The sequence below is a fragment of the Phragmites australis genome, chromosome 24, assembly GCF_958298935.1.
Source record: "Phragmites australis chromosome 24, lpPhrAust1.1, whole genome shotgun sequence".
Classification (NCBI taxonomy): Eukaryota; Viridiplantae; Streptophyta; class Magnoliopsida; order Poales; family Poaceae; genus Phragmites; species Phragmites australis.
This window is the reverse complement of record NC_084944.1, coordinates 14,594,405-14,612,742: the sequence shown is the minus strand read 5'-3', so window position 1 is coordinate 14,612,742 and position 18,338 is coordinate 14,594,405. Positions and strand designations below refer to the sequence as shown.

Sequence of the window (18,338 nt, the reverse complement as noted above, 5' to 3'; positions counted from 1 at the left end):
GGCTCCGCATAGCTGCATCACTTGGAATTAAACGACTTCTTGTGAAAGGGTACTCACAACTAGTCATGAACCAAGTTCAAAAGGAATACTAGTGCTTAGACGACAACATGGCAGCTTATTTACTCGAGGTACGAAAGCTCGAGCAAAAGTTCGAAGGGCTAGAAGTGACGCACATCAGAAGGAGTGATAACTTTGGTGCGAATGAACTTGCTAGACTCACTTCTTCTCGAGCACTGGTACCCATAGGGGTCTTCATCGAGAAACTCCTTAAACCATCTGTACTAACAGTTTAGTGAACGGATGCCGCCCAACCCGACCAGCAGTCTGGCTAGGTCAGCAAGGCAAAACCTGCAGACATGGATGTTGCACTACTCGAACGCAACCTAACTTGGATGACTCCGTACCAAGCCTATCTCAAGGGTCGAGACATCCATGATGATGATGCGTCTGCAGAGAAAATTGCTCGTAAATCCAAGCTCTACATTTTGGTAAATGGCAAGCTCTACCGAAAGGGGAGTAATAGAATTGATGAAGTGCATCACTCAGGAAAGGGCAATAAAATACTGCTCGATATCTATGGAGGCATGTGTGGTAATCATGCGTCTTCTCACACCTTGGTCGAATTTTTTTTTTGCCAGGGATTCTATTGGCCGACTGCCCTCTAGGATTCTTCCGAGCTGGTCAAAAAGTGAGAGAGCTGCCAATTCTCCATCTGGGGCTTGGATATCTGGGACCGTTCCCAAGGGCCCAAGGTGGTTACAAGTTCCTATTTTAGGCTATCGACACGTTCACTAAGTGGATAGAGGCCGAACCCGTAGAAAAAATAACTGCAGAAGTGGCCAAAAGTTCATGAGGAGCATAATTACTAGATTTGGCATTCCACATCAGATAATTATGGATAATGATAGCCAGTTAAGAAGCGGGACCTTTATTGTGTTCTGCGTAGAATCCGGTATCAAAACTTGTTTCGCCTCAGTAGCTCACCCGCAGAGTAACAGTCATGTTAAGTGTGCTAATGGAATAGTCTGATAGGGCATCAAACCTCAGGTCTTCGATAGGCTAAAAGCCTACTCGAAACGCTGGGTAAATGAACTTCTCTTAGTACTATGGGTCGTTTGTACTTTCACCAATAGAGCCACTGGTAAAACTCCATTCTTCTTGGTTTATGGAGTGGAAGCTATGCTCCCAACTGAGTTGCAGTTCGGATCACCTTGAGTGGAATGTTACTCCGAAGAAAGGTAAGAGCAATTATGAGCGAACAACATAAATTTACTCGAGGAGTACCGAGATCAAGCATCTATTCGAGCGGGTAAGTATCAGCATGCGTTGCATAGATATCAAAGCTAGAGAATTCAGCCCAAGAAACTCGTTACTGGGGACCTCATCCTACAAAGGTGCAGAAACAGGCCCAGCGCTACAAGTTATCGCCTAAGTGGGAAGGACCTTACATAGTAGTCAAAGTTACTCAACCTAGACCAGTATGGCTATCTACTCCAAACGGCAAGATACTCGAGCACTCGTGGAACATCGACCAACTCCAAAAGTTTTATTCATAGAAAAGGTAGGTTACAGGTACGTCGATTACATTCGATTCGGTTAGCTACTCGATTACATAATCTTTTCCTTTGCCTCTAATTTGTGTGGCTAGTGCAAAATTAGCAGAAAGGATCCGCCTAGCTCTGGCAAATAGTGAAGATCCACCACCTCCAAAAGTTTGGAAGCGTATGGACCCTCATTCACACTTGAACGAGTCGAGGAACCTTTTATACTCCTCCCTCAGGCGGCAGTTGATCACTCTAGGAATTGGCTGCCGACCAGCAAGGGCCAGGATAAGTGATCGAGAGGAAGGCCCTGCTAGAGCTGCTGACCAGTACCGGTGATGCCGAGTGGTCTTCTGCCTGGCGTGAAGGCAATCTGGCGGTTGTTGACGGAGAAGGCAACCGTGCCTCCTTCGCTGGTGATGACTCGGGGGCTCCACCGCTAAAGGACTCGATGGCGACTTGGTCAATGATCTGGTCAAGATCACCACCATCCTCATTCCTCTCCGGTGCAGAGCGCTGCATCGTCTGACCTTAAGCATAGGTCTTGATGTAACGGCAAATGTGTTGAGTGAAGGGACGACGACGATCTACGGTGGATGCATCTTCCCTCTCCTTAGGCCCGCTACTCGAGTCCTCGTCACCGGAGGAAGTGATGATGATGACGTCAGGAAGTACCATGATGAGAGGCCTACGGAAGAGGACTTCTATGATTGGCTCAAGAGATAGAGATGGAGTGGAGGCATGGCTTCAAGCTCTACAAGTCCTAGGAGGCAATGGGCCAAGGAAACAAAGGAGACGACGGACAAACGGCTTCGAGTCCCCTCTATTTGTAGCAGGGAAAATGGGTCATACTGTGTAGCCGTAAAGATCCGAAACGATGGTGTCGCCTCATAGCGCGTTTGGTGGAAGTCATGATGGCGTTATGGCTTGTCTCGTCTCTACAAAGAGGGATGGGCGACCATTATGACGCGTTAAATCAATGTTGCGGTGAAATTGAGTACAAATGGGAGTGAGGTCTTGTAAAGCCCACCTACCCAGCCGTTCAAGTTTACTCGATAACCACAACAGTTAAAACCATAACGCTCGGGGGCCTACATTCTCATGTATTCAATCAAGAACGAGCTTTACTCTTCGACCGACTCAGTCCTCGAGTACATGGTCGAGAATGAGCTTTACTCTTTGTCCGACTCAGTCATCGAGTGCAGGTTCAAGAATGAGCTTTACTCTTCGTCTGACTCCATTATTGAGTACATGGTCAAGAACGAGCTTTACTCTTCATCCGACTCCATTATAGAGTACATAGTCGAGAGCTATAACACTACTCTCCGATCAATGGTACAGGTATGTCCTTTTCTACTCTCTGATCGAGTAATTTCTTCCTCGACCATAAAGTCAGGGCTACATCGTAATACCATATTTCTTTTATGCATTTTTTGCAAAATTTTATCTGGCTCTATGTTGATCACGTTAAATAGAACCAACGAAGGCATGTATTGGGTTGATGACAGACAACTATAGCTTAGGAGGCATAATGGCACAGAGATTGTCAAACCTCTCACGCCTAACAGCCAAAAGGATTCTGAAGTCCTAGTCTACCTCATGTGTGCCCTCTATCTAGTTCATGTTTGTATGCTGATCGAATGTACAAATTTATAAAAGTTCACGAAAAATTCAATATTCTGTTTTTTTCTACCTCTGTATTAGTCTTTTCCTCACTATTATGGTCTTCTCGAGTACTCAAGGCTGTGCATCTAATGTCTTGTCTAGTTAAGATTTTAGGTGTTGACAGATGCGTAATCGTATGGTCTTGAGAACAATGACAATGCGTATCTATTAGTTATTGCATCTACTTATGCTAATCCTATTTCATCGACAAGGGAATAGCAGACAAAAGCATAATAGACTAGCAAAGTGTAGTTACGGGCATTTTCAGATCATAAAATATGTCTTACAAGTGCCATAGTAGAATGGACCATTAGTCCAAGGGACTCCCCTCGCTAGCATCACTAGGCAGACTAAGCCTCAAAGACTCGACAAAGGCTAGAACCACCGACTGGACGCTTTCAACAAGTTTTGCAGCCTCCTCGCTAGTACAATTGAACCCGATTGTCACCAATGAGGTATCGAGCACTGGATTGTAACCCTTGAGGATACCTAGCAATGTGGCGTGGCGGTGCTTGTAGAGACTGCTTGGGACATAAGGTCGAGTGTCTGCTCCTTCGGCTCTTGAAGAGCCAGGATAGCAACATCTCTCTGAGCGAGGGCAGCATCCCTTTCAGTCATCATGGCCTTCTTTTCAGCTTGCGCGGTGTTCACTTGATTCCTGAGTCTCTCCCGATACTTGACGTCGTCGTCAATCTTCTTCATTGCGTCAGCAAGAAGTTTTTCCATGTTGCTACAGGAGGACTCAAGACATTAAAAAGGTAAACCGAAAAGTAATTTTTGTTAGTCACCCAATAATCGAATCACACACTTGTGATCAGGGACAGACTTACGTTCAATTTTCTTCCTCTTGGCTTCGAGCTTTTTGTGGTGGTTGGCCTCGACGGTAGCTACCTGAGCGCTTGTAACCTGGAGAAGAGCCTTTATCGCCGCCCATGGGTCATTGGTTGGGATTGATATTGAAGTTTTGTTTCCCTTTAAGCTGCGAGTCTTCTTCGTGCGCACTCAAGACAAGATCCCTGGTCTGAGGAATTGGAGTTAAGGCCGAGTCAACTGGGGAAGTCAGCCCCGGATGACTATTCAATATGCTCACAACCTTGGTTTGCTCCTCAGACGATAGTCTGCAATCGATAGAATAAGGGAAGAGGAAAAGAAAAGATTGCCAGTCGACCAGTCGAGATCAGGATCCAGGACAAACCTCTTTGAAATTGGGAAGTGCGAAATGATGCTTGACTTTGGCCTTTTTGTTATCACCTTCTTCATTCTTGGTCTGGTAGGTGGAGCTGGTGGACGAGTTACACATGGACCAGGCAAAGCCAAGGCATCAGTAGCCTACAAAGAGCTAGATGATAAGAATTTATTATCGAGTGAAAGTATGACCAACTAAAGAGTGATAATTCGACTGAAATTACCTCTCTAGTCGAGTCATCAGGCCTGAAGGTCCCTCGAATTGACGATTGCGAGGACGTGCCAGACGTCCCCTAAAAAGCCACCCACGCAAATTCATCATTAGTAGAATGACCGAAAGAAAATTGATAACTCGAGAAGAGTTACCTTTTTGGCTGGGTCATCGAGAGTGGCGGTTGCTCGAGGAGGCGATTGGGCGAGTACACTTGTCGTTCCCTAGCAAAAAGCAACTCATCCAAACAGAATGCATTCAACTATCCACTTAATAATTTGAAAGGAAATAAGAAGATAATAAGAATTTTGATTTCAATACCCGAGGGCTCCTTCGCTTGCGCTTGAGAGGGCTCAGATCTGGCAGTAGGTGAGAAGATGGGGACGATCTCTTTGATCGAAGAGACCCCTCGACCTCCTCATTGGTTGATCCTTTCCCCTTCTCGACAGCATCGGCCGAAGAAGTGCCATTGAGATCAAAGATCTCGCTCGAAAGGATATGTTCTTGGAGGAAGATTGGAACCTGCAGTCATACAGACAAGTCAGATCAAATAGATAATAACTGGTCCACCTTTTTCATTAAAAAAAATCCTTACATCTGGTCAAGGATTCGCTAAGGAGTAAGGCAGAATACCACACTTCGGTGCGCCGGAAGAGAAAAGCCTGTTCAACTGGGTGGTGACATCCTATGCAGGCAGGGCTGAAAAAGAGAAGAAAGGTTTACTCAACAAAGCTCGACGATCATAGCAAAACGAAAAGGGAAAAGTGCTAACTAAGCCTTGCATTCAGCCACATCCCTGGAAGCATCCTTATCCCCACTATATTCCCAAGCCAGGAGCGTTCGCGCCTTCAAGGGACTCCAATCTCTTACTAATAAAATCTCTAGCCTCATGCCACCCAGTTAGGCCAAATTGCCCCAGTTCGTGCCGGAAGAAAGAATTTGCACAGGAAAAAGATCTCTATACACTAAAGGAAAACCAATCAGGTAGGGATTGGAAACATAAAACCAAAGTTTTTTCCAATCGTTCGACCAAAAGGAGGTCAGGGGAACCACGATATAGGAGTTTTTCATTACACTCTTCAATTGGAAACCACACCCCCCGACACATTTATTCTCGGTAATCCTCTTCAGTTTATAAAAATACTAAAAACTATTCAAACTTGGTTCAATGCCAAGGAAAGCCTCACAAAGATAAACAAAAACACTCAATATGGTGACTGAGTTGGGGTTCAGGTGGTGAAGTTCAATTTGATATCGATCGAGCACATTGAGAAGAAACTTAGAAGGAGGGATGTTAAATCTGCAACAAAAGAAAGACTCGAAAACTAGAAACTCGTGCTCGATCTTACAGGAAGGGAATCTCTTACCGGATGCCATCCTCCATTCAACCAGGCTGCGCGACGGCACCACTCCTTCCGCTTCGACTTCCGCCAGCTGAGATTCTTGCATCGCCGAGGGTGTCTAGGCCTCGATCATGAACCATGCCTCATCGTACTGATTGGGCGAGGCACCAACGGCTTATGTGTCCGACCGCTTCTCCGGCGAGGAGGAAGTCGAGATCTTCGAGGAAGAGCTAGGATCCATGGATCTAAAATTCTTTCTGGCGGTGGTGCGTGCTGGGATGGAGAAAGCTGAGAGGCTTATGCAGGAAGATTGGTGCCATGCAATGGCGAGGAATGGCCGCTACAAGTCCGAGTCTTACGGGTAAATAACCAAAAAGTTACCACCTCTTCAACCACTCCCACCTTTACAACGCTTTGACCGGCGCGAAAAGAGGAATGATGACGGCATGCGGATCTCTGCACACCCTTCTGCCCGCCGTTTCAAATTTCAAAAGGTTTTTTAGTTCTACGCGGAGTTGGGTGTCGATCAGTTGAGTTCTTTAATCTTTCTCTTTAAGTCTCGAGTGCGGTTAGCCACAGAGCACTCGACCCAATTGAGCTTCCACTCGATACTCGAGGAAGGATCCGTCCATACTCAATTCTTTCGACTATGAGCCCGATCCACTTTACTCGAAGATTGCATGGCACCATCGTGAAGATTGCGTCGAGGCGAAGCTAAGTCGTAAAGACATCACGGCCATCTGATGAATAGAGAAAAATGGACTAAAATATCCTTAGTGGTAGATAGAAGTATACTACAAGAGATGAGTATTTTGAGAAAAAGTTAGTAAACTTAGGGGTAAGTTTCCTAGATCTGTTGTGTCACTCATTTGAGAACCTAGTGCTATGGTTTTAAAGGATAGAAAAAAGGAGTGCTCAACCTATGTATTGAGAGTTTTGTGAAAAAACCTTTATATTTTGCCTAAAATAGGACTGACCTCTGCCGCAACGAAATTTATTTTTCTTCATATTATTTTGTCTACTTCCTTCTAATTTCCTTCTTTTGGTTCTCTTACAAGTTTGCAAGTCTTTCAGTTTTCATCATTTTATTTTTTTTGCTAAAATTTCAGCACATTGTGAGGTCATTTTTCTTGTTGCTAGAGACATAAAATTCACATACACACTTATATAATGTAATCTTGGATTCCCTTGCCTCTAGATAATCAATTTGGAGAGTTTCGTTACTCAGTATTCATCTTTTCTTGTTTCTTTGCTAGTTGTAATGTTTCAAGTGCTACACATGAATTGATTTTCAATAGAACCTAGGATTCATATACCATCTGTGAAGTCATGCTGTCTCAATTTTATCTTGTTAAAGCTTCTTTTGATTTTTGCTTCTGCTTGAGTTTTGAAATACGTTGAGTGATCCAAATAGGATAAAGGTATTAATTTCACAAAAAATTTGTTGAGATGCCTATTTATCCCCTTTAGTCGTCAATCTCGTTCCTACAATCAGCAAGAGAACGTAATAAAGAGAATATGTTAATAATGGTCTAAACATACTGACAGAGAGGAAAATTTGGCGGTATTTAAATTATCTGATACACTTCAACGGTGGTATCTTGCCGAAGTCGGGATTTTTTATGGCACACAGCCAAATTTTCCTATATTAATTGTAATTCTTCAGCCCATTTTCTCATCACTAACTTTTAAGATTTTTCTTTCTCGGATAAAAACAATTAGAAGACTTCAATAAATTCGTCGGCCAGTCTCTACAAGACCACATGATGAAACATCAACTTAATCAAACGAGCACCAAGTCAACAAAAGGATCAGGCCCAAGTGAATGATTAGATGCGATGGAATATCCACATCATGTGGTATGCTTTAAGAAAAAGGCAAGCGCACATTGCTTCACACTTTCTCTGGGTTTGTATTGCATGTGGGGCATGTTCTAACCTATCTTCTAACTTATCCTAGAACATGCTGCTACTTAACACAATACATCCAAGGACAAGGTCAATGAAATGCCAACCAATAGATCAGTTGTCTGCATGTCTAGAAAACTCGAGGAAATTTTGGCAACTGATGATTTAACTCAACAAACCCACACATGTCTGCTTCAATATTACTGTCCTAAAATAGCCTAACAAGTCATAATTTACAATTATGAACAAGTGGAGTCAGGTTTAGATACATAATAATGTTACGTCAAACAGAAGCATGTCCTTCAATGGACAGGCTAACAGCAACTCAAAGGCATGAACCAAGAAAAAACAGATATATTCACGCGCCTTTGGTCACTGCTTTGGGTATGCATCTCACTGTGTCCCACGGTATATCTACGGCTGTACAAGACTTGTATCTGTATGCATGCGAGTATTGAAAATCCCGGGAGTGCGTGGAGAACAAGGCATTCTTACAGGGGAGAACACCACAGTGAGGGGGGCATGATCTGAAAGGCTGTAGTTCTCAGGCCACATGCCCTTCTCTACTTCCGATGGGAAAAGAACAGCTTCCTTCACAGTGAAGCCAAAGGCTTCATCGTTTGCCTCAAAAGTGTCAAGGCTTCCATCAGTGATGTCGGTCTCGGTATCGTCCTCTTCTTGACTGCAGCATTTTGGGCTCCAGATGCACCGCTTCAGTAGTTCAGAATCATTGTCAGATTTCAGAGTGAAAGATACACTTGGTAGCAAAATTTTGAGTAAATAGTTTAATTACTCGTTCTCCATATAATCTAATTACTTGGACTACTATCTTTACTAATTGAATATTTTTAGAGATTCAGATTATGAGGATCTTTACTGACTGGATGGTTTTGTACTTTCAGATTTGCATTTGCTATGCCATTATAAATTGTGATACAGAGAACTATGGTTCACTGCTCTAAGGTAACAGAGAGCAGTATGGCTGTAGAATAAAGAGCTGTGCTTGGATACCATGCAAAGTAAGCGATGCTTATAGATGATTCAGATGATTTTCCACTAAAATATTGCTGCATCGTGGGCTTGGATACCATGCAAAGTAAGCGATGCTTATAGATGATTCAGATGATTTTCCACTAAAATATTGCTGCATCGTGGGCTTGTTAGATGAGATTTCATCCACTACCTACATCTGAACTTCATCAAACTTATATATTCATATTCACATCCTATTTATTATAATACTGCCGCTATATTATCCTATGAGTGTTCTATCATGCCATTTACCTTTTTATGCTCCACTTGACCTTGTTAGATCTTGTTAACCTCCTTGCCTTCTCTTTCTTTTTTTGAGAACTAGCTTACAGGAATTCTTGAAGATTCAACATGAGTCTCAAGCTTACAAGGAATTACCTGAAATTCTTTGTAATCGATAACACCATCCCGGTCACGGTCAGCTTCACTCCACAGATCTTCAATATCTCCTAAATTTAGGCTATCGGGATGGACCATTCCTAGCTGCATTGTTCTGAAAACATCAGAACCGGCTTTGTCGAGAAAAGCATATGAAATATTAATACCAAGCATGAGTTGTTGATACCTGACAGAGTGCCTGGTAGAAACTTGAATATGTGATGTGATCATCAAGACTGTCAGCCTTGAGGAGTGCAAATGCATTCTCCTCGGAAAGGAATGCGATTCGGAGGAGGTACTGAAATTACGAAATTTAAATTTAGTTAGATCTTGGTGATGATTAAATAAGAGACCAGAAAACAAGATCTGTTGTTAACAGTTTTGCATGTTCTTCAAGGTCCACTTCTATTTTATATTAGCAGCAATATGCACTTTTTGGTAATATAGTGTTTATCATGTTGCTTACCTTGATGATACCAAAGACAGCTTCATTCCAACTCGTTTTCAGGGGATTCCTGCACTTATCTGGATTCAAAAGCCATATGAAATCAACTCCGCATATGTTCCCTCGATGGTTTCGATGACTCACCCACTATGCTCAAGGAGGGAAAATTAATAATTAATCCCAATCATCAAAATATGTTCATAGTATTGCTATGTTGAACTATCAACATTAGCAGCGAAAGGTAATTCTCTTGTTACCTTATGTGCATCTTCTTCGCTATCGCTGTATTGATGAGCAGTGTCATACGATGAAACAAATCCCTGTGAACGAAGGAACTTGTACACTTGTCCACGTTTACTTCCATTCCAGTCACTGTAATAGATATGTTGATCAATTTACATCATTATCTATGTATAGAAATCAAAGAAATTAGAAATTAGTGTGCATACTACATACTAACCCACATAGGATGATTGGCATTGGACCAAGTTTATGTTCCTCCTGGTAAGCCTCTATGTACCGAAGGATCTTATATACCTGCCATTTACACCATTAAATTGTTACAAATCCTACCAAAACATTGCAAGAATGATGCTTAGTTGCAAAAAAACATACTGTTCCTACCTGCCTCAGCCGGACTATCGAAAGGCTGTGATCATGAGGGAACAGCAAATGGGTGTTGACAATGAGGCTCTGCTGTTGGGCACACCTTGTGCTTCGGTTTTGCAAGAATGGCATGGCTGACTCAACATGCAACAGCTGAGCCACTCGATCACCAAAGTCATTGAAGAGCAGCTCCCGGTAATTCAAAACATTGAAGTAGCTCTTATGTACAGCAGTAAGAAGACCTGCATAGAGAGATGCATTTTCAGGGGATAAGTATTACGCAACGGTCTTCTAAAGGTTTCCAATTCAAATCTGCCTATGCGCTTTTTCAAAGCATTCAAGAAGGGAATGTCAACTTAGTTATTGATAAACATCAGAGACGTCAGCATCACAGGTATTTGGCATAACTGATTGTCTACAATCTGGCACCTAGCATCTTTAAATATTGGAAAGGGAGAAATATGTGTCACAATGCGACGGTTATCATTTCAGACATCATCATCAGAGGCATTTCTCAATTATCATGGCCGACATGGGTGCACATTGGTTTATGATGCCAAGAAATGAAAAGGACAATGGCCAAGTTGAATCCCCGCTTTGCTCATATAGATATTCTTTTAGCTTCTTTTTTTTTAGTCTATGGTCAGGCTCTCCTATGTCACTAGATCAAGGGAGATAATTGATATTTTTTATTTTTTATCCAACCCACAACAAACAAACAACATTTGGACGGAGCAGGCAAAACGAATGGTTGCAGCCACAACACAGAACAGGATTTTTTTTCGCCCTCATCCTTTCAAGCTCAAGCTATGAGGAAATCAGGACTCACCGTCTCCGCGGTTGTTGGTGCGTGCGAGCTTGAACAGCGAATAATTGGCATGGCCGAGCCGCTTCTCATACATGTCCACCAGCTCATCGTTCCCCAACCACACCTCCTATAAGCACAATCACGTCCATGTATGTTGATTTTTCTCATATCCATTGGACCGAAGAACTTCAGAATTGCTCAATTCGTCTCACCTGGAGGCAGATGATGGAAGAGCAGTCTGCAAGGAGGCGGTCGATGATCTTCTCATTGCGGCTGAACCAGTAGGCCCTGTACTGGCTCTCCCTGCAATTCTGCCCCCAATGCCAAACAAACAACACCGTCACTCCACCAATCCGGAAACCCCAAGCAACTAACCCCACCATGCTAATTCGAGCAGATTCCCCGTCAACGGGGAAAAGGAAAACAAGATCCAACCCACCTCGGAGTCCATGCGCTTGTAGATCGGCGCGAGGATGTTGAACGTTGTGCAGGAGACGGAGCGCTCGTCCTGCGGCTGCCGCCGGTGGTGGTGGTGGCGGTCCCGCCGCCGCCTCGCGCCCGCCTCCCTCCGCTGCATCTTCGTCTGCACCAACGCGCACCGAATCTCAGTAAAACCTCAGCTCACCAATCAAACAAGCCAACCAAACCCAACGGACAACCCAAGAACACGGCGAACACAGGTCAAGAAGAGCCAAGCCGTGCATCGATGGACACGCCGGCGTCTGCTCACCATTGCGAGGACTGTGAGGCTGGAATCCGAGACGAGGAGGTCGTGTGTAGTGAGCAGATGCCGGACTGCTCACCGTTGCTTCTCGTTGATTTGGCGGCCACTAGGGGAGAGGAGCGGAATGGAATTGTTGATGATGCTTCTACCTGCTTTGCGTCGGCACCCTCGCCTTAGCTTTGTAGACCTCGACTCGGAATGGTTAAATTTTTCTTTCCGCGACCGAAAAAAACTAGTAGTAAATGGAAAATGGGGGCCGGAAAAGACGCGTCCCGGAAAGGAGCATCTAAACCGGGGGCCGGTGAGTTGACAGGTCCACGTCACCCACGAGGCCCACACGTCGGTGGGAGGGTAACGGCAATGTGACCGTTGGGGGCTCGGGCGGTCACCGTTGTTGCGCGGTTTATTTTTCATTTCTTTCTCGTTTAGTTTTTTGCTTTGACGGGAGGACCCCGCGGCGGTCTAGGCTGCCTAGCCTTTGGTCCAACCAGGGGGTCATTTTGTTCTCTTGGGTGGCGCCTAATAATAGACATATCAACTCGTAAAACGTCCCATCAAAAACAAAAAGAAAAAACTCGCAAAACGCGACTAACATGAGGTCTCACAAAACAAGTGACGGGAACGACGATAATGATTTTGGTGAGGAAAAAAATTGATTCACAACGTGCAAAGCTGAAATTTCTAGACACGAGTGGATAAAGGAAACCCACGCTAAAATAAAGAGAGGGAAGGAAACGCACGCGCTGCATTAGTTCTGATTAACTAGTTTACTAGCACAGAAATCGTTTTTCTAGTTGGCTTATAACCTTTTTCCCAATCAGGGTTTGAACCTTCAGCAAGAGATGAATTGTAAAAATTAATAACTATTCCAGTCAGCTATAAAAACCGACTGCTATAATCTTTATTATAGTCGGTTGTTATCGCAAACTGATTGAGCTAATCAAAGTATTACAACGGTTCATAACATAAAATGCATGCACTATACTGCGTAGTACGGTCAATTCCAAAAAAAACTAAGATATGGTCCATAGTACAGTCGGTTCACTGGAACTGACTGTAATCTCTACTATACAAAGCAGAAGTTGATCCTGCGTCGTCTCCTCCCACCCCCGTTCCCCAACTGCCTAATAAAAGAAGGGAAACGCCAGACAAAAAACCACCCAAAACCGTGAAAAGCCGAGCCGCTATGAAGAACTAGGACGACTTCTTCATCTACCCCAACCACTCAGTCTGCCACCCCCCATGTTCATCTCCCTTGTACACACCCCGCTTTCCCAAAATCGTCGCCTTGCACAACGCCCCCATCTCGTCGTTGTCAGCCCCCCACCCTTCATCCACCCAACCCCAATCTGCATCGAGTGCCACTCGGTCGCCCTATCCGCTCCCCGCTATCTGAAACCCCCTCCCTCACCTCTACTGCTGCCTGAAGCGACAACTGGCGTAGAGCGAGAGCACCAATCCATCATCTATCCATGGATTCCACTGGTGCGTGGTCCAAGAAGTGGATCGTGGCGGCAGAGGAGATGATCGGCATGGTGGCTGAGGTGACCGCGATGGAGGCCGTGGAGGTGAAGGTGCCGAAGGTCGAGGGTGCGGCTGGGGTGCCTCAAAGCATGGAGCCCATCGCGATGACACACGAGGAGGAGGTGACCCTGGCCATCGCAGTGACGCATCGGGAGGTGGTCGTGGCACCACCGAAAGTGGGGCCAATTTCACGTGTGGATGCGCCCCAGTGGGCTGGCGTGCGAGATGGAGATGGCTACCAAGGTGTGGCGCAGGAACAAGGGGTCTTTTTCGCACCGATGCTGTTAGAGGTTGAGGCGCTGAGCCACCAAGCAAACTTCTTGCAGAACTGTGAGTTCCTCCTCGGCTGCATCGCGCTATATCCTTTCTTCACTAGGTTTTTCCCCCTCTTTTGGTTCCGATGAATCAGCGCTAGATCTGATTTTGGTTATGAATTGTGTGGAATTGTGTATGTTGCTGTTGGTCGTTTTCTTGGATGGGTTGATACGAATGTGGTGTTGAATGTGGTGCTACTGATCCTTAGCTACACAAAGGAGAAGGATGCCATCCTCTTCACCCACCCTCCTGTGGTTAGTATCCATCTTTTGTTGCTCTTGAATTCAAAGTGTGGATGTTATCTATTTTACTTTTTTCCTGATTGTACTGTAACAGATGAAAATAAGAGTTTTTATTCTCAGTTTGTGCATATCAATTACCAAAGGTTAATGACGATTCGGTAGTAGTACTTCTGATAGTGACATTAGAAGTGTATGAAGTGCATGTCTTATATATGTTCTATTTTAAATTATGACTAAAGTGGTTGAGTTCTAATCAATATTTATGTGTTGAAGTTGAACAATGTATAATTCCTACCAGTTGAAGAGTTTGTGTTTCATTCAGATATTCATTACTAAGCAAATATTCATGTGGTGAAGTTATTTGTGAATGTTGAACAATGAAAAGAATTTTCACATGTTACAATTTATGATGCCCCACATTATTGTTATCTTAATTATTCTTAGTAATAAAAGTTATGGTATGTTTCTGATTCCTTCATTATAACCCATTTCCTTGCAAATGAAGTTGCTTTTGTTTCATTTTATTCATTCAACTATATTATGCATCATGGCTCAATGCATGCATCTGACTCACAATGATACATTGTGTCAAAAAGTTGTGGTCAAAAAGTATCCATCTCACCCACAATGATACATTGTGTCAAAAAGTTGTGGTCTAGAGTGAGAGTGATACACTATGTTGATTAGTCTCAATGTTGTGTACTTGGTACCACTTTTACTTTAATGTTTAATGACTAGCGCCTGTAGTTACAACTTACAATATATTATAGATATGGTCATTGATAGAAGAATGGAAGCCACATTAAGCAATTTAAATAGCAAACATGTAAGTGGTTTAACTATTTGCTTATAGGCCCTCGACCATAATGGCAGTTTTGTTGAGCTATTCAGTTCTTGTTATCACAAAAGCATACGTTTCAATAAGCAGTACTTGTTTTATTTGTCCAACAATTTGCTTGGTGAATGCATTGCTTGTTAAGACTCACTTATTGGACACTGAGTGGATTTTATTTGGGACTATGGAAAATGTAAAATTTGGTGGTTAGCAGTTCTTTGTGATTTCTATTCTTGTTTCGTTTATTTGTTGTCAAATGTTATAGCTTTGATAACTTATAATTTTTCCCAGGGTGCTTTCAACAACAATGGCCTTAATTTTTCTTCTAAATTACCAAGATTCTTGGACATATCCAGATTCTTCTAAGTTATCAAGATTCTTCAAATGCTTTATTTTGTTCTTCTAAGATACCAAGATTCTTCAAATGTGACTCTCACAATATCCAGTGCTAATCCACAGTCTATCTCTACCAATAAGCTAGCTCATTTCACTACGAGCATTACAAAATGGTATGTATTCATCAATCTTTCTCTTTTCAATGGGCTAATTTGATTCATTAACAAATGCTTTTCTTGTTCATTGGCCGGCCACTACTGCCCAGCCTTGTGCCCCGGCTGACCTGCTGCCATCTCCCGTGCAGGTCGGTTGGAGCCCTACTGTCACTGAAAGACAACCAACCGTGGCCCTGCTGACAGCTAACTCCATCCTGCGCGTGTCACTGAGCCATGCTGCCTGCACCGACCACACTGCCACACCCCGGCCGGAGATGTGTTGCTACCCACTATGTAGAGGGAAAGAGCAGGCAAAGCCCTACTGCAGCAACACGCCTTGTTGCACTACCATCCCAAATGGTGGTTCTACCGTCGTCGCCAGTGCCGTCGTAGTCTCCGTGAATCCTTCTTCCCCGATCGTCGCAACAAGGTGAGAACCCTGGACCAGCCCCTCCCCTCCTCTTTTCCCATGTTTGGATGCCTTTAGTGAGCTCCTAACTGAGCCCCCAACTCTGGCCAAAGCCCAATCTTCTTCACGGTCGTCGCTGTCACGGACAACTGCGCCGTCGTGGATGACATTGGCATTCCCCTGGCGATTAGAGCTCGGATTATCATGCCCTTTGACCAGAACATGTCCCTATATGTTAACCACGCCCTCACTAACCAGATTGTCTATTAGAGCGCAGATGTCGCTCGGATCACGATCGTCGTGCCCGCTGCTCCCTTCCGGACGTGTTCTACGCGTGCAGCAAGATCATATCATGTTCCTTGGTGAACCAGCACTCCAATCCATAAGTCCTTTGCCCGAGACATGTCTGTGATAGTCCTTAACATCCTCCCAATTTGGGTTGTCCAAATCTGCACCAGAGCTACCGTTCTCAACGTTAGCGTTGCTACTGCCCCTGTCCAGATGATTTTTGCGCATGCACTGCGGGTCTAGTCCGTGTTCCCCGTCAATCTAGCAGTTGTTTTGAGGCACCGACTATGTCATAGTGTATTACATCACATCTTCTATATGTCCACCTGAGGGTTCCCTCAGATCTATAGTGACGCCACCAGGAAATGCAGTCCAACCTCCAACGTCGTTGCACAATCTCGCCAAAGTCCCCAATCGATCTCCCTCTATGGGGATGATTTGTCCGAACCACCACCGTGATATCGTGTTCCAAGGAAAACACTTCTATTCAGATGGTTCCCCAAAACACAACCGATCTCCAGTAATACGCACATATTCTTTGATGTGTCTATGCGCGGCAACCACCGAACCTGGGACCGTTTGTCGTTGTTTTGCCGCTATCTCAAAACCTCTCTACCAAAACCAACCATAAAACCGAGCTTGTCTTCTCGCGTTCTACACCGTGCACTCCTAGATTTGTGAAACACCATTGCTTCCCAACATCGACGTCAGTGATCACCGTCGCCGTATCCATCAGATCACGCACCTCTCCTCATTCAGCTCGCCGGTGTGCGTGTCCTTCTATACCCCGAGTCAAGCTGAGCCCTCCATGAGTTCATGGCTGCGATGCGACCCCGTCTGCACCATCTCCGTTAATCCCGAGCCTTTTCCCTCACCGGTGATGCCGAGAGCCCACCACTGGCCGACTCCACCATGCTGTACTCCTCTACTCTGCTGTCTGATCTCTCTCTTGGTGTGAATCCCAAATAACCCCTCCATAGATCCTTTATTTCTATCCTTATCTCCTGTTTAGGATGTTTACATGTTAGCTCATGTCTTCTATGGTCAATCCTGTATCCAGTCTTTTATTCCTTTCCCTGCTGATATTATGCCATAGTTGGGGTTTTCCTTCGGCAAATAATGTCATAAATTCATCAAGGATATTCCTAGGGAATATTCTATCTCTTTTTTCCCTTTTAACCCTAATTTAATATTCTAAAAGCCTGTTCTCCTCCTTATGAACTCTGATTTGAGTAGTTCTTGCGCCTAAATTCTTCTAAAATCATATCCTATCCAACATAGTGCTTTTATGATGTGTTGTCTCTGTTTGTTGTATTGTTTCTTAGTTGTTTTGTGCTTCCTTTTTTATCGGTAGATCTTGTGAGAAGAATATGATGTGTCAAGAAGAATCGATGAGCTACAAGATTGAGACATCAAGATATGCCAGGACCGAGTTTAGGAAGAGAATTGAGCAACAGCTAGGCAAGTTGCACCTATTTTAGGAATTTATGTTAGTTGTTTATCCTTCATGCATGCTTGTCTAAATTGGAATCCTATGATTAGTATTTGTATCATTTTCTTTGTCGCTGTTGATGAGTCTTGGGAACAAATGGTAGATATGCTAGTCGCTGTCATGGTTGGGTTATGAGTAAAAACTTGACTAATGTTATGGAATATGAATCAGGTATGGTAATCTTTTATAGCAACATGGTATAGGGATCCTAACAAGATGGTTTGTTTGAGGATGGTGCAAGAAGGCACATATGTTGTGCTGCACGGTAGGAATGTGTATGTTCTTGTGTGGGATCCTAATGATTGGTTCTTTAACATGTAACCAGGTAAAATAGGGCAACCATGAGGCTTATATGGGTACGGTCTGGCCAATTAATTAGCAACCCCTCTGGTTCTTTGGGCACCAGTGGATGGTTGACTGGCACAAGAGGGGGCTTTTACAGCGATGTAATCGTCTGTTAGCGGTGAAACCTCAGTGGGTGCTTACAGGATGGTGGGAGCTTTGTAACGGCCTTGTAGTGATCTCTTGGTGCACAACACGAAAGTGTGTAAGGTGTCCATGGGTACCAGCAAAATAGTTAATCACGACTCGTGGATAAAGTATGCAAATCTCTGCAGAGTCTAAAACAGATCGATCAGCTATGCTCACGGTCAAAAGCAGGCATAGAGTTCTTCTTGATTAGTTGGGATCAGGGTTCTGGTATGGTTGGTCAGGTAGTCAGGTAGTGGGATTACCTGGTGAGTTTGGTAGCCGAATATGGAATATCCGGTGAGTTTGGTAGTCGGATGGAATCCGATGAGCTGTTCTTCTTGCTTAAATTGTGTCTTCACACTTAGTAAATAGGATGCCTATTTCTTGGAATGATAAGTTAAGGTTGCTTAGTGCAGTAAACCAGTG

The 18,338-nt window shown here is 44.0% G+C and overlaps 2 protein-coding genes across 3 annotated transcripts; both read right to left on the bottom strand.

Moving 5' to 3' along the window:
* Positions 1 to 3,469: 3,469 nt before the first annotated feature.
* Positions 3,470 to 7,276, bottom strand: LOC133907202 (uncharacterized). Its single transcript, XM_062349217.1, has 7 exons — positions 7,262 to 7,276; positions 4,924 to 5,124; positions 4,758 to 4,826; positions 4,616 to 4,684; positions 4,402 to 4,535; positions 4,037 to 4,324; positions 3,470 to 3,936 (listed from the first exon to the last, which is right to left on the bottom strand). The coding sequence occupies exons 1-6, from the start codon at positions 7,274 to 7,276 to the stop codon at positions 4,144 to 4,146; spliced, it is 669 nt and encodes a 222-aa protein (XP_062205201.1). The 3' UTR covers positions 3,470 to 3,936; positions 4,037 to 4,143.
* Positions 7,277 to 8,016: 740 nt separating this feature from the next.
* LOC133907694 (uncharacterized calcium-binding protein At1g02270-like) lies at positions 8,017 to 12,093 on the bottom strand. Of its 2 annotated transcripts, none has more exons than XM_062349764.1 (11): positions 11,852 to 12,090; positions 11,561 to 11,704; positions 11,334 to 11,432; positions 11,143 to 11,248; positions 10,332 to 10,555; positions 10,168 to 10,244; positions 9,965 to 10,079; positions 9,729 to 9,854; positions 9,450 to 9,560; positions 9,263 to 9,367; positions 8,017 to 8,563 (listed from the first exon to the last, which is right to left on the bottom strand). In XM_062349764.1, the coding sequence occupies exons 1-11, from the start codon at positions 11,852 to 11,854 to the stop codon at positions 8,267 to 8,269; spliced, it is 1,407 nt and encodes a 468-aa protein (XP_062205748.1). In that variant the 5' UTR covers positions 11,855 to 12,090; the 3' UTR covers positions 8,017 to 8,266. The 2 variants fall into 2 exon arrangements, 1 of the variants encoding a protein (XP_062205748.1); XR_009908011.1 differs by having other exon boundaries at positions 8,423 to 8,563; positions 9,137 to 9,367; positions 11,852 to 12,093.
* Between the last annotated feature and the right edge of the window lie 6,245 nt (positions 12,094 to 18,338).